This window comes from Necator americanus, chromosome IV (genome assembly GCF_031761385.1).
Source record: "Necator americanus strain Aroian chromosome IV, whole genome shotgun sequence".
Taxonomy (NCBI): Eukaryota; Metazoa; Nematoda; class Chromadorea; order Rhabditida; family Ancylostomatidae; genus Necator; species Necator americanus.
The window spans coordinates 27,315,636-27,330,267 of NC_087374.1; the positions used below are offsets into that span (position 1 = coordinate 27,315,636).

A 14,632-nucleotide genomic window follows, 5' to 3' on the forward strand; every position below is an offset into this window, starting at 1 on the left:
AGTACAATGACGTTTTTCCCGTCATTTTATGCCAAAACATCATTCTTTGATAACTATTGCAGGAAAGCAGGAGGAAAACCCAAATTTCGAGTAATGCTTTCAAATTGCGTCTACATTATATTGGCATCGACGGAGTGTTTGAAGCTGAAGTTTGAATATTCTCCAAATGTAGAACTGACGCGGTTAGAAAGAAAACTATGAAATCTTTTGTCTTTGTTTATAGTAAAAAAGAAAGTAGAAAACATTGCTAGAAAAACGGAATTCTGATTTTACAGAAAACGTCACTACCATTAATTTTTGATCAATTTTGATTAATTGATCAGTGAAGGCGAGCAAAGAGAACACCACAAAAAAGTCTGAGGTCCGGCTTTAGCCGGACATTCAGACTTTTTTGTGGTGGTAAAGAATAAGAAGATATCAGTGGAAAATAAAATAAATATAACAATAAGAAAAACATAAAAAGTGTTATAGAGCTGCTTGGTTTGAACTTCGTTATAATTGCTGCGGTGTCCTATGTACTTTTTTGTTATTGTTCCTTCTAGAATTAATCTGAAAATCACTCTTTTTTTCAAATTCGCAACTCTCAGCTCTCATCTTAACTTTGAATTCTGTTCTATGCTTAGTGTAATAGTTCCAGGTTGACTTTCTACGTGTGCCATGGGTGTTTCTCCTTATTTTCTTTCGCTCATATTTATTCTGTGACGGTGCACATGTGCAGAAAATCTACGAACGCTTGATGAAGCCTTATTAACCTCTTTTTGCACGCGTCGCTTTAAATGAGAAATTCATTCGATTTAAAATCTCCCTCAAAAGATGGATTCTTTTTCCTAACACGATGACTTCACACTTATTCCAATTACGTTAAAGTCACATTCTGAATGAACACTTCGTAGATTGTGTTCGAACACAAAACTCTCTGAACTCCATGGATTATGCATTACTGTGCCAATCAATAGGTATCTTTAGTGTGATGTTGCTTGCATGAAAGATATTCTCCTTTGTTCTGCAATAATCAGGACCCTTCACCTCGTTGATAGGCCTAGCAACCGCCCAGTCGCATTGTTACCATAAAAGTAAACACCTTCATCTCTCCTTCCTTATTTCATTTCATGTTTCATTTATTTTTCCTATTTTTTTACAATTTTTCAAGTTATTTCATTTCATTGCTCATTTCCTCCTGCTTATTATGCATTTCTCTATGTCGTTCGTGTTGCGACATCAAAAGCTATTTGAGAGTCTTGATCACCTATTTATTTTTATTTGTAAAAAAAATTTAAGACTAGAGCAACACATTAAACAACTGTCTTCTTTAGCTTTTTCCACTTCCTTTTTTAACATGATGAAGAAAGCACTTAAATATTTTAACAGTTTTATGTTTTGCTCTTCTCTTTTCTTCTGTAAATAATACAATAGGGATAAGGAAAAACGTGCATGGCGTTGATCAATCCCTATAAGAATGCGTTCGACTTCAATTCAGATTTCGTTCGAGCTTTGTGAACGAGTATGCAGCCTGCTAGCCGATGTGTCGAGTAGGTGTTTTTATTTTTCCAGACACGTTTGTACCAATTTATGGACCCCAGAGGGATGGAGGGATGGAAGGCTTGGTTGGCATTAGGGCGGATTCGAATCTCCGATCGATTTCTCACAGTGGAACCTCTTACTGACTGCGCTACATCCGATCCAAAATGACTTAATCGGCAGGCTGATGTCATCGCCTGACACGATTACCCGCATCTGCGCCAAGGTGTGCCCTTGAACATAGCTCTGCCCAACCTTCTGGATATTCTGCGAGAGCTTGCAGAGAATCAGTCCATTCGTTGCTATTCCATGTCCTGCGAAACTTTACGTCTCGCCTAAACTGCCTGTTGACGTCCCGACTGTCCCAAGTATCCTCAGGTCCTCTTTCACCACTTCAGTCCAGAATTTGCGTTTTCGGCTTGGTGAGCTCCAATCCGACAATCTCCTCAAAACTCGGTGAACAACGCGACCCACTAGTTACCTTAATGTCTGACCAAAGGAGCGAAGACGATTTTCTGTAACCACTTTCAATGGAGGTGTAAGATGCTGATATCTTCAACATGTGGTCCACCAGAACACCTCATCGACTTGCGTAATGATCTTCATTGTGACATACTGGGCCAAAAGTAGCCAAAAAGCCGTCTATGCAGTTTCTTTTCGTGCGATTAAGCTTCTCCATCACCGTAGGTGGTACTGCCTACTGGTCCGTGCATTATGACGGGAATTGCGGATAAGTAGACTCACAGCCTGACTTCGTTGGTGAGGGGTCGACCACGGGCATTTCGTAAAGAACTTAAAGGCAACACCTTACGAATCTTGGGTGGTACGGGTTCCAGGCGGGTAATGTCTATACGGGATCGTAGATTGTGAGTAAGAGGATGATTCCATTCATTTCTCCATGTATCAGTGTAAACGGACAACCCCGCAACGGTGTTTCTCACGAGTGTTGTAATGTGCAGCAATTGCGCCCCGCCCCCTACTGGGATTCGTCGAAAACCCACTCGGACGATTCACAGGCGGGGGGAGGAGGCGCAAAAAAAACTGCTGTTTTTCTTCAGCGTACAGCCTACATCGATAGCAAAGTTAAACAGAAAGAGTCCTGCCACTGCCCCTTGTCTTATTCCAGTTACCACCTCAAACGGTGTTGTACATCCGGCTGGTGCTTGAACTGCAGAAGTTGTTCGCTGATTCACATCATCAAGAACGCTAACGAACTTTACTTGTACTCCATCGACGCGGAGCGCATTGAGGAGACGGCCACGAGAGCAGAAAGCGCCTTCAAAGTCCAGAAACGCCAACTGTATTGTCCTCGAATACCGCCTACAGATTTTACTTACTCTCCTAACGATGAACACTTGGTCAATCGCGCTTTGTTTCTTCGCGATTACCTTTAGTAACTCGGTCCAGGATAATCCGGTCCAAAACTTTGTACACAACACGCAGCAAAGGAACTCCTCAATAATTCCTATGGTTCTTCTGTCGGACAACTTCTTATGGAGTGAAATTAAGATAGCGTGTCTCCACGAGTTAGATATCCTTTCGTCTATCCATATTGTACGGATGATCTTTGTCATCTCACGAATCTCAGACGGAGGAAGATATTTCAGCATTTCTGGGCTAATCCCATCCTCTCCATCAGATTTTCGATTTTTCAGATTTTTGGATGCAGACCAGAACTTCCCACTCGGTCGGTAGTTCCTCATTAACCGCATACGACGGTCTTTGATCCTGGTCGAGTTCATGAACTGTCGGCACATCAGCAGCCGCACATGATAAAAGCATGGTGCAACCAAGGTTGAGTAGATGGAGTCAAATGTGGTAAGAAAATTGATTGAGTAATTGAAAAATTGGTAAGAAGTCCGTCGTAACTGCATGATTGAGCGATGGTTCGAAACCGCCCTAGTGCAAACCGAGCCTCTCATCTCTATGCAGTGATAGATTGGTACCAGACTCAACTGAGAGGATAAAAACTGAGTTGATCCTCGACTGGACCCCGTAAATCATTGTATAGGCCAACATTCGTTCCAAAAACCCCAACGATTACGAATTGCAGTAAAACGCGTTGGCGCATCCCAAGTGGATTGATACGCCAGTAACTTTTTCTGAAAAATAATACAATAGACAATAATGAATATAATGAATGAGTGCATCTGTTCCATATAAATAAATAAATAAATTTTACCTCTTTCATGAAATGATAGAAGCATCCTCGTTAGAAACGTTCTGATTCTGCTAATTCATCCCATTATACTAGTAATAGTAGATAGTGGTCCTTTGTGTTTCTTCGGTATTTGATGTTTGTTCATAGACTCATAGATTTTCGAGTCCTTAAAATGGCAACCTTATTCTAAGTTCTCATCGCAAAAATAGTTTGAGAATGTTCAGGGATAGGGAATATGAAAAAAATCTCCGAAATACCATCCCACACAAATCATAAATGTTCTTATATTAGATCGAGTCATAAGTAATTTCCGCTCCTGTACATTGTACTTGTTTTTATTGTTTACACACGCATTGGGTTACCTAAACAAGGGATAACAAAGGATTTTTGTTATCACTAGTCTTTAGACGTCAGTCTAATGGAGTAGACGTTACCTTTTTCTTTGTTCACCTTGAGAAAAAGCATTAAAAAATACACTTACTATTCTGTCACCTGATGCCTTGGAAATTCAAACAGTAGTGGTAGCAGTAGTAGTGGTGCGGTCACGGCTCAAAAAATATAAGGTGTGCACCACGAAGGAGCGATAACCGATCGAGCGGTTAGAAATTGGTTTGTCAAATTCCGTTCTGGGATGTGAACTTAAAAAAGAACCAAGGGGGAGCGAAGATCAACACGTCACAATCACAATAAATTGGAATAACTTTCAATAAATTTATGAGAAACAAAACCAACGTTTTTTTTTATGACTCCACCTGATATATTTGCAGTTTTTCTCGTTTTTCCATAGAAATGAACAAATTTTTGCTCTTCCATAAAATAGCTAGCGCATCCTCATCAGAAATATTCTAACTCTGGAAACTAATCGTCTTATATAACTACTGCTAGTTGTCTTTTTGTGTTTTTTTTTGTTGGTATTTGATGTTGTTCAAAAACTCGTAGTTTTTTTTTTGTATAATGACAACCTTATTCCCCAATTTCATCACAAAAATCGACTGAAAATGGTTGGGGACAGTGAAGTGACAGGAAGGTCGTCAAAAAATAATCCCACACACGTCACAAAGGTTCGTCTTAACTATCGGAAAATACGGTCCTTTAATTTTTTCGTGAGTCTGCAAACGAGGCAATGAATGCAGCTGAAGTTGAATTTCATTTACTATGCATTTTTTGAAAAAAATTTTCCCGACTATTAATATTTTCCCCTTCTTCATACTTTATGGAATTATTTATTCCTTTTCTTCCAGTTTTCTCACGATGTATTGAATTGATGCAAACGTTTTTTGAATTTTTGAACTTTTTCGTGAAGATATTATTTATTCTGTAATAAGTTCATCACATTACATTTATTATTACCATTTCCAAATTTGACCTATCTTCCACATTATATCGTCCTTGTAAGCTTCTCTATTAGAAACATTTACTGTTTTATAGCTGCATGGGGTCGCCTGTCATTGTTGGGCCCTGTTTTAGTATAGATTAATTTGACCGCGCCGCGGCCGCCCAGTGCGGATAAGCGCACGGGACAACAGACATATCTTGAACTATAGAATAAGTGCGGAGCTGCGTTTTCTGACATATGCAACCAATAATTGCACGTTTCTTAATTCCTTGACGTATGAACAGTCCATCTTCTACTTCCTTGACATTCGACACATATAGGACATGTAGGAATCTATATGGAAACAAAACTGATTAGAAAAGTATTCTTCTTGGATAGTATTAATACTAAATTCAACTCAACTTTACAACAATTTCCTTTCAATTTCATGTCATTTTTTCTTGCAAGACTGCTATAAGCTTACGATTCCATCAATCAACAGGTAGAACGTTTTTCACTTCTTTCTGTTCAATAATGCTTTGCGCTGAACAATTTGATAGAGACACCGTACATTATTGATTGAAATGCTGTATTGATTCCACACTTCATTGAGCGATTCCCGATCAATTACATCTGAAAGCCATCTAGAACAAAATTCAAACCCAAAAACATTGTGATTCTTCCAGAACTCGTGCAGAATTTCATTGTCCTTATAGATTTTCGTAGAATTAGTTCAGCAGTTATTTCCGCTTCACCGCCGCGACACATATCACGTGAGAAGTGAATTGACGAGGTTAAGCTTAGGTGTTATTGAAAAACATTCATTTATAGCAGTGTACGAGCGACACGTATTATTGCTGGATTAAAAACGCACTATGAGATGGATGCTGGAGCTGACGCTGCTATTCCTGGCCACTGTTGAAGCAGTTATCGACAACGACTATAATTCGATCGAATACGACACATCTATGGAAATCTCGCACTCATCTGAGCTATCTAAACCATTCCGATATAAGTACGTGTTTGTGTGGCTGTTTGCTTTTATAATTCTCTTTTTTTTTGCCGTTTTTTTTACTACAATGATATGGAAACGATTTCTGAAGCTCACGCACACGTGAAGTAGTCTTAGAGTATTAAGACTGTTATTCAGAAATATTCTAAATGCAACATGCACGTATATACCGAAGGACCAGAAAGCTATCTGAGGCAGACACGAGCGCATAGCTTCCCAAACAATCTGATTATTGAGAGCAGAGCTAGTGTAAACCTGTCCAGGAAAGCTGTACGATCCAACTATGGTGCCCTCCAACATTTCGCGAAGAAACTGCCTTGTTGAACTGGGGAAGTAAACCATAAGTATAGTGTTATATAGTGTCAAAACGGCCTTAAAACAACACCCACGAATCTGAGGTGGTTCGGATTTCAGGTGGAGTATTCGTATACGGGATGGTAGATTATGGAGAGATGCGTGATTCCGTGCATTTCTTCCTAATTAGCGTAAAAAACAGCCCGGAAGATGCGGCGTGTGCGCACGGCTGGCGCGCCCCAATCGAACTCGTTGTAGAAAGTAGGAACGCTCGAAGCCGTATCTTCCGTGCCGTTTTTACGGCAATTAGGAAGAAATGGACTTCCACCCCTCTTCTTAATTTATGGTCCCGTATACGAATACTCCACCTGAAATCCGTACCGCCTTTGATTCGTAGGGTGATGCCTTCAAGTTCGGTGCATTTACATAACCGAATACGTTCGGAGCGGAGCGGTGGAGCGCAGCGGTTGAGATTGAGGGGAGACCATCGCCAACTCCACTCATATTCGCAGTACGAGTGAAGGCAGGGATGGTCCCACCTCTGCCCTCCACTTGAAACTTGGTTCATCCCTGCCAACCAAGTTTCACGTCTCATTAACCCGACTATATTAACCTTTTAAAGTCTTGAAGCTCAACCCACTTAGAGCTTAGAATGACAGCGTTAAATTAGCAGATCCAAGACGCGGTCTGGTCCAGAAATCTTGACACCTACGGTGGAATTTGGAGTTAACGTCCATGCAAAAATCAGTGCAGCTTCTATGCGCTTTGAGCTCGAAGGCAAAGCTGAGAGGAAAATCCTCATTCACGCTAAATGCACCGGAAACGCATAGAGGATAACGGTACAATCTTGCGCTCTTCGTTCCTCCACTGTAAGTTTTGCCGGAAGCGAATTGTGCCAGTGTTTATCTAAAATCATCCTGACGTTTCTGCACCAGCTTTAGCGCATTTCAATCTAAGATGGCCTTGAACAGAATAAGGTTTGGTGATGATGTTGTTCATTGATAAGCGGCACCAAATAGTTTTTGTTTTTTTCCCTGTCCCAAAATTCTCTACACTTACCTTCCTGTAGTAGAGTCCGCCGTTTCATCAAAGATAAGTAGTCAGAAAACCATTTCAACTATTAGTAAATATTCCACTTCTCAATTCTCTACGGAAGCAAGCTACGGGCGAAACAAGCATTTTTCTTTTTTTTTAGCAAGCATTTTTCTTCCTAAAACTCTGCACAACTTTTCATTTTCCACCTTTCAAGGTTTCTGTTTATTTTGTCATTAATTCATTTCCTGAAGCTTTTAGATGGCTTATCCGCTACCAACAGAAGGTTGCCCTTGTGAAGCACTTGAGCTGTTAGTGGTGCTCAAAGGAAAAAAAGAACTATACATTGCGAGAGATTGGGGAATTTCTTTTCCAAACTCCTTTAAGTTTTTGAACATGAACTTGAACTCGATTGCTTTTTGAAACTGTTCGAATTTTTCAGGAATTGTACACGTGACACGGATATCATTGATCAACTGCTAAATGGGACGGGATACAATAAGTTCCGGATACCACGTAGGCATTTTTAAGGTTTTTATTGTTACTAGTGAATTTCAAGAGAGTAAAAAACCACGGAATTTTTTAGAAGACGAAGGAATGACAGTTTATGTGGAAATTTGGATTCAAGCTATCACATCAATAGACGAACTGACAAATGACTTTGAAATGGATATTTACATTACGGAAAGATGGTTGGATCCGGCATTGAATTTCGAGAATTTATCTCCATGTAAAGGTAAGCGTTCCTGATGATGCTGAGGGCTTCTGGTGTCACTATTCGGGATTTAGTGGGACGTTTTCGATCAAAGCCCACTGCACTTCCCACATTTCTCGGACAAATTATTAATTAAATTACTTAACGAATATTTTATCGAGTAATTTCTGCACCAATATTTTCGTTCTTCGTATGACACGCATACTGCAACTGAAAGAAACTGACAAACCGCACTGAAAGAATTTTCAAACCTATTGTGAAACTCAGGCAAAATCTATACAAACCTAAGCATGCAGTTATATGGCAAAGTTAAATTCATTCATTAATTTTGGATGAGATGGAGTTACGTCTTTCACTGCCCACAATGCTTTAATCATATGATTCGATTCGTTGGAGCTAAGAAGCACTGGAAGGAATTAAATCCTTTGGGTCAAAGCTGTGTGGAATTACAGTCTGCCCAAATCAACTTGATTTATGGTGCAATAAGGCGTGAGCGGTTGCGTTTGATGCGACGCGGTCTTCAACCACTCGCAACGAATGCGAGCGTATCTCGGCAACTCCACTTACTGGACCAGAGATAGAGTTGGGTGAAGGTTCCAGCCAGTTTCTTCAATACCACCGTGGGGAAACCGTTTACTCAAAGCAAGGGAGAAAAAGGACCCCTGAAAGCCAATCACGAGCTTGATATGCGTTTCTAAATGGTACAGCTAGAATACTTAATATCACTAGGAACGCCAACATTCTTTTTTGTTCATATAGGGATATGTGAATAACAGTGAGGACACAAAAATAGAATACATTAGAATGAGCGATTGACTGTAGCTTGTACAGCAGATATGCTAATGACATTACATGTTCCACCACAGCGAGCAGACGCGTGCAGGTTGACCGAAGCGCAGTGGAATTTAAAGGCATCACCACACGAATCTGAGGTGGTACGGATTTTAGGTGGAGTATTCGTATACGGGATGGTAGATTATAGAGAGAAGGGTGATTCCGTCCATTGAACTGCCGTAAAAAACAGCCCGGAAGATACGGGTTCGAGCGTTCCGGCGCGCTATTTTCTACAACGAGTTCGATTGGAGCGCGCCAACCGTGTGCACACGCCGCATCCTCCGGGCCTTTTTTTACGCCAATTAGCAAGAAATGGACGGAATGACCCACCTTTCCATAATCTACTATGCCGTATACGAATACTCCACCTGAAATCCGTACCACCCCAGATTCGTGGGGTGACGTCTTTAACACCATCTAGAATTCTTGACTGGCTTTATTTCCTAGAATGGCCGCTCCCCGTCCACATGCATACAACCGTCTCTTTTTACCCTATTTCACTGAAATAAGTTGTATATAGTCACGAGGAAACGGATGTGGACGTTTAGTTTCAAGACTTAAAAATAGTATGATTTCCTAGTTGCTGCTGTACTCAACATGGAATCTAAAATAGGAAGAAACATGACCTTTCTATATTCATTCATGTTGCTTCCTATTTTATAGAAGATCTGGGTTTTCTCTCTATCTGGCTTGAAGAAATGATAGACGAGGAAGTAATGATTGTTATTCTTTTAATTCCAGGTAACTTGTCGCTCAATCATCAGGTATTGGACCGTTTGTGGACGCCAAATAGCTGTTTTATCAATAGCAAAGTTGCTCAAATTCATGATTCGCCATTCAGGCACTGCTTTATTCCTAACTTTATGAGTGATACACTCAAATAAAATTAGTCGTGTCTTCTATAGGAGTGTTTTTCTTATGTTATTTCCCAATGGCACAGTTATGGTCAATTATCGAGTACGGGTGAAAGGGCCTTGTTCGCTGGAACTTAGCAATTTCCCGCTTGATCTACAAAGATGTGGATTAATCTATGAAAGGTATACTTCATTCCAGTAATTTATGAAGAAACCTAAGTTATAAGTAGCAATTTTAAGTTTTAACTACAATAACCAAGAAGTGAGGATGCGATGGTCGGAAATCGCACAGCCAGTCCAGCCGATTTCTGAAATCATGTTGCCTGACTTCGATCTTTTCAAGATCTCAGCCAACCGAATAGAAGAGGTATGTGTGTGCGTTTGGTAAGATTTCTTCCTCATTTCCTTGGAGGATGGAGAGGGAATGGAGAAAACCCCTCCGAGTCTAGACTAATGTCGGTTACTACTTCTCTTTTTTTTTCTTTTAAGATCTCATCAGTGATTTAATTATTTGTTTTTTTTTTCTTCTTTTGCTTCTTCTTTTCTCTGACATATAAAATCTCTTTAACTGATATGAATTTTATTTCCAAAACTTCTTCTTACCATAAATTTGCGTTCAAGAATGTACCAATGGGTTTATTAAGCTGAGCAGTTTTTCTTACGTCGAAAAACAATTACAAAGGAGAGTTTTTTTGGATTAACTCCGTAACATCAATCATTTCCTGTTCCGAACCGTTTATCCAGTCTTACCACTACGAGGATTTGTTAATTATCTCTATTTTAATTCACTGCTTGCTTGTGTGTTTAACTGCCTAGTTCTACGTCATTTATTCGTTTTATAATTCTCTGTTTCTGCGGATTCTTTTCTTATTCTGGCCAATTCATTCCCAAGGACTATTCGTTAGACTCAAGAGCCCAGCTCGATTTGATTCTTGCGGTTACATCTCTCAGGCTACAATAATTCCTACCCAAGTTTCTTGCTATGTAGTTTGCTATGTAGGTTCCCTCATTACCATTTTTGTGGGAGAGTCAAACAACAAAAACTTCGTATAGTGATGTTTTGACGCACGTATGTGGTTTGTAAGATAAGCTGGGAAGAAGCCTACAGTCACACTCCGAAGTATATGTCACATTTTTTGTAGGAGACTCTGGCATTCATATTAGTGGATTTCTCCAGTCCTCGTACTGTAGTCAGAGAGGAAGTGATTTGTATTTACAATCAAGAACGCAAATAATTGGATGTGCTGCACTTTCTGATGACATGTAGCTTTTCTCTATAGTCGGATCAAAACGACATGAAACACGGACGGTTGAATAAGCGGCTGCGCTCGAAACTGTGCGGTGGCGACATCGGTTGGAATCGGGGTGGGACCGTGGCAAACTGCAGAGATGCGTGGTGGTAGCCAGGGTTTTTGCACGGTCCCAACCGCTATGCTCCACCGCGCCGCTTCGAGCGCAGTCACTTACGCAACTGTCCGTACTTTATGTCGTTTTGACCCAACTATATAGTTGAAGAGAGCATAGCGCCTGGAACCAAGTATAATGGTAGGACTCTACAGATGGAACCATTAGTGAGAGAAAAGATAGAAGCAAGTGCAGTCATTTTCAGCCTTATCCTGCCGGAATGTGGGACGAGTTACATGTGCAGATCATGTTCGAACGGCGGTTCGTTTGGTATTTCATGCAAGCATATCTGCCGACTTACCTCACTATTTTCATCAGGTATCCTCTTCGTGATAAGCAGTCCGATCTTAGAGTTATAATAGTTGTCAATTTTTAAGTTGGGTATCTTTCGCACTGGGACCTCGAGCTATTCCTGCGCGGACAATGCTTGGTGTGAACGCACTACTGGCAATGATTTTCCAGTTCGGCAACATTATGAGGAATTTGCCTAGGGTGTCGTATATCAAGGCTATTGGTAGGTACTTTAATTTATAGAAGTTGCTACGACACGTTCTAAAATCTTATTCTGGGTGATGTTTTTTTAAAGATTATTTGTATAATTAGCTTTAAGGAGTAGTCACTTTTCCCAAACCTGAAAACCACAGTGAACAGGCAGCAGTGAGCTAAGTCACAAATCATACGGCTTCAATTTGCTTAAAGGCAGCATACCACGAATCTGAGGTGGTGTGGATTTCAGATGTAGTATCTGTATACGAGGTCGTAGATTATGGAGACGGGGGTAATTCCGCCCATCTCTCCCTACATCACTGCAAACAGCTGTCTCCAGAATGCTGTTTTCTATGACGCCATCTATTGCAACGCTCCACCGCTTGCGCCGCCTCCGCCCTGCAATTCGTCGAAAATCAATTCGCACTGCCCCGACTGGCAGTAAGGGACGCCACGCGTGCAAAGGTGGCGCGCCGCAATAGAAGGCATCGCACAAAACAGAATTCTGGAGGCGGCTGCTTGCAGTGATTCAGGGAGAGATGAGCGGAACCACCCCGGTCTCCTAGGACCCCGCATATGCATAATCCACCTGAAATTCGTACCATCCCAGATTCGTGGTATACTGCCTTTAATTTGAAGTCTCTGTTGAGCAAGAGAGGAGATTTTATTCTAGAAGATGACATTCATTGAAAACTTTCCAGAAAGATGGAAGAGGGATGTATGGAATAAAGGATGGTATATTCTAGACAATACCTTTCCTTACCTAAATTTCTTGAAAATAAAGGAGTTATAAAATACCGCATCTCTCACAGCAATGTACAATCGATCATTCGTGGCCAATTTTGGGTACGAAGCTCTCATAGTTTGATTTTTCAGAAGTATTTTATGAGTGTATCCATGGTTAGGAAACTTGAGTGGTGCATATTGCTGTATGCATATAATGCAACGCGGCTGCGTCAGAATCAAATCGTTTCACTTCGTATTACTGAAGATGAAAACGATTTTATTTTGTACATAGCTTCATAGACGCTGTGCCACTCCTATCCATGCGGTCGAGTTAAAGCGCAAAGAAATCCTTGCTTTGAGTTTTATGAACCGTGCCTGACTGACTCTATGACTCTGTGACTCTCAGAGGTAATTCACTCCTTAAAGGCAGAAATCCGAGTATCTTCAGCATTGTTACCAAATATTCGGTGGTTTTCAATGTATGTATCATTCATCGGTTGCAGATGTGTGGATGCTAGCATCAATGACGTTCATATTCAGTAGCCTGCTCGAGTTAGCTATTGTTGGATATAAAGTTCGAGATGAAAGTAAAATCGCTGTCAAAGGAACCACGAGGAAATCGAAAGTGAGTTGTGATTCTCTGATGGTCAGTAGTTGAGAAAAGAATTTCTAAAAGATGTTGTAAAAATAGATGTCAAAGTAAATAGCATTTTCATTATTGATTTTCTCTATTCTCACAATAAGTAATCATCAGCTAAAACTCCTCTGTTTCTTGACGGAAAACGAAAGTTTTCCAGCCACCTTCTGATGGATCACCTCGAGGCTCCTTGTTTTACGAGAAAAGATTCATGTTCCCTCCTGGTTGTAGTGCTCCACGATCTGTCTCTAAGGTATTTATACCGATTTGCAACCTCTCTGTCATTTGTCTGTTTTCATTCAGTCTGAGAATTCTTCACTTCGTAAATTTAGCCGTTCTAATTAAGGTAGTGCCGACAGCGCTTAACTCTAGAACAGTAATCGTGTATTTAAGCCCATAAGACAACCTGTCGACATCTTTCTGCAACTTGTTGTTAAAATTGAATGCGAAACCAGAAACACTGCAACATCCATCTACGCCCAATAGTGACCTACCTGACACCGAACACGAGAAAGAAAAGCATTTCTGAAGAAGAAGAAGAAGAAGAAGAAGAAGAAGAAGGAAGAAAGTGTAAAATTTCACTAAAATGGTTCATCACCTGTCCATCAGCGAATGTCACCTTCGAAAAGGAATCAATGCAAAACAAGTCTCATTCGATTTATTACGTAGATCCTAAGTAGTGTGCTGGACTTCATGAATAGCTCACAAACTTCCTTTCTTTCTTCGTGATTTCGTAAAATGAATACCATTTTCGCTACGAAACACTCGTTTCAGGCATCACCGTCATGGCCACCGGAAAAAATCGATTCGTTGTCTAGTATCATGTTCCCGCTCATTTTCTTTGTCTTTAATGTGAGTCGCATTCTGCTCGTACAAATTCACTGTAACGATACAATAGTAGTGTCAAAACGGCATGAAGTTCTCGGTTCCAACTGCTGCCTCCGCGCCGTTTCGAGCGCGTACGCAAATGCACCGCAACTACACTTGTGATTCATGTCGTTTTGTCCCGACTATAATATTATTGCTGATGTATTGTATGCAACGTTGCGTTGTCTGTCTTGTATAGTAGGGTCAAAATGAAACACGGTACATTTGCGTACGCGATTGCATGTCGTTTTGACCTTACTATAAGTAGTAATAAATTCTTGTAAAAACAGTACTACGATTGACAAGTGTGGCAAACTTTAACAATTTTGGAAATATCTCTGCAATCTTCCTTGATAACATCCTACTTTCAGATCGTGTACTGGTCATACTACCTGCAACGAAAACAAGAAATTTCAGATTCGATGGAGAAATTATGAGATGATATCATTATTTAAATATATACAGATGCAATAAATTCTTTATCACTCGAAATTTTGAAGTAAAAAGGTGAAAACGTCATAAAAACAGATGAAAGTGGAAAGCATCAATGTAAGTAGGGAATTCTAAACTCTTTTCCTTCAAAAATATTACACACTTCCTCCATCGAGCTTTTGTTGAAAATTATTTCTTAAAGAACAGGTCACCCGTTTGCAAAGAGTTCCAGGAGACCAGTGGAAAAATTCATTGTATTCTGCTACATTCGTCAAAATCCTGTCATCAAAATCCTTAATTCACTTGTACTTGTGTTCATTTATTTGTTTATTTACTACAGTCAGA

General features: G+C 40.3%; 1 protein-coding gene across 3 annotated transcripts; it reads left to right on the top strand.

The window, feature by feature from the left end:
- Positions 1-5,869: 5,869 nt before the first annotated feature.
- On the top strand, positions 5,870-14,292 carry RB195_002878 (uncharacterized protein; the record flags this gene model as incomplete). 3 transcript variants are annotated; one of them, XM_064200330.1, is made up of 13 exons in its annotated part: positions 5,870-6,009; positions 7,594-7,643; positions 7,720-7,848; positions 7,919-8,068; positions 9,623-9,722; positions 9,787-9,918; positions 9,976-10,102; positions 11,345-11,457; positions 11,517-11,653; positions 12,855-12,976; positions 13,149-13,241; positions 13,763-13,840; positions 14,227-14,292. In XM_064200330.1, 13 exons carry the CDS (start codon positions 5,870-5,872, stop codon positions 14,290-14,292), a joined length of 1,437 nt encoding a protein of 478 aa, XP_064056209.1. The 3 variants fall into 3 exon arrangements, with proteins under 3 accessions (XP_064056209.1, XP_064056210.1, XP_064056211.1); XM_064200328.1 differs by lacking the exon at positions 7,594-7,643 and having other exon boundaries at positions 7,775-7,848; XM_064200329.1 differs by lacking the exons at positions 7,594-7,643; positions 13,149-13,241 and having other exon boundaries at positions 7,775-7,848.
- Between the last annotated feature and the right edge of the window lie 340 nt (positions 14,293-14,632).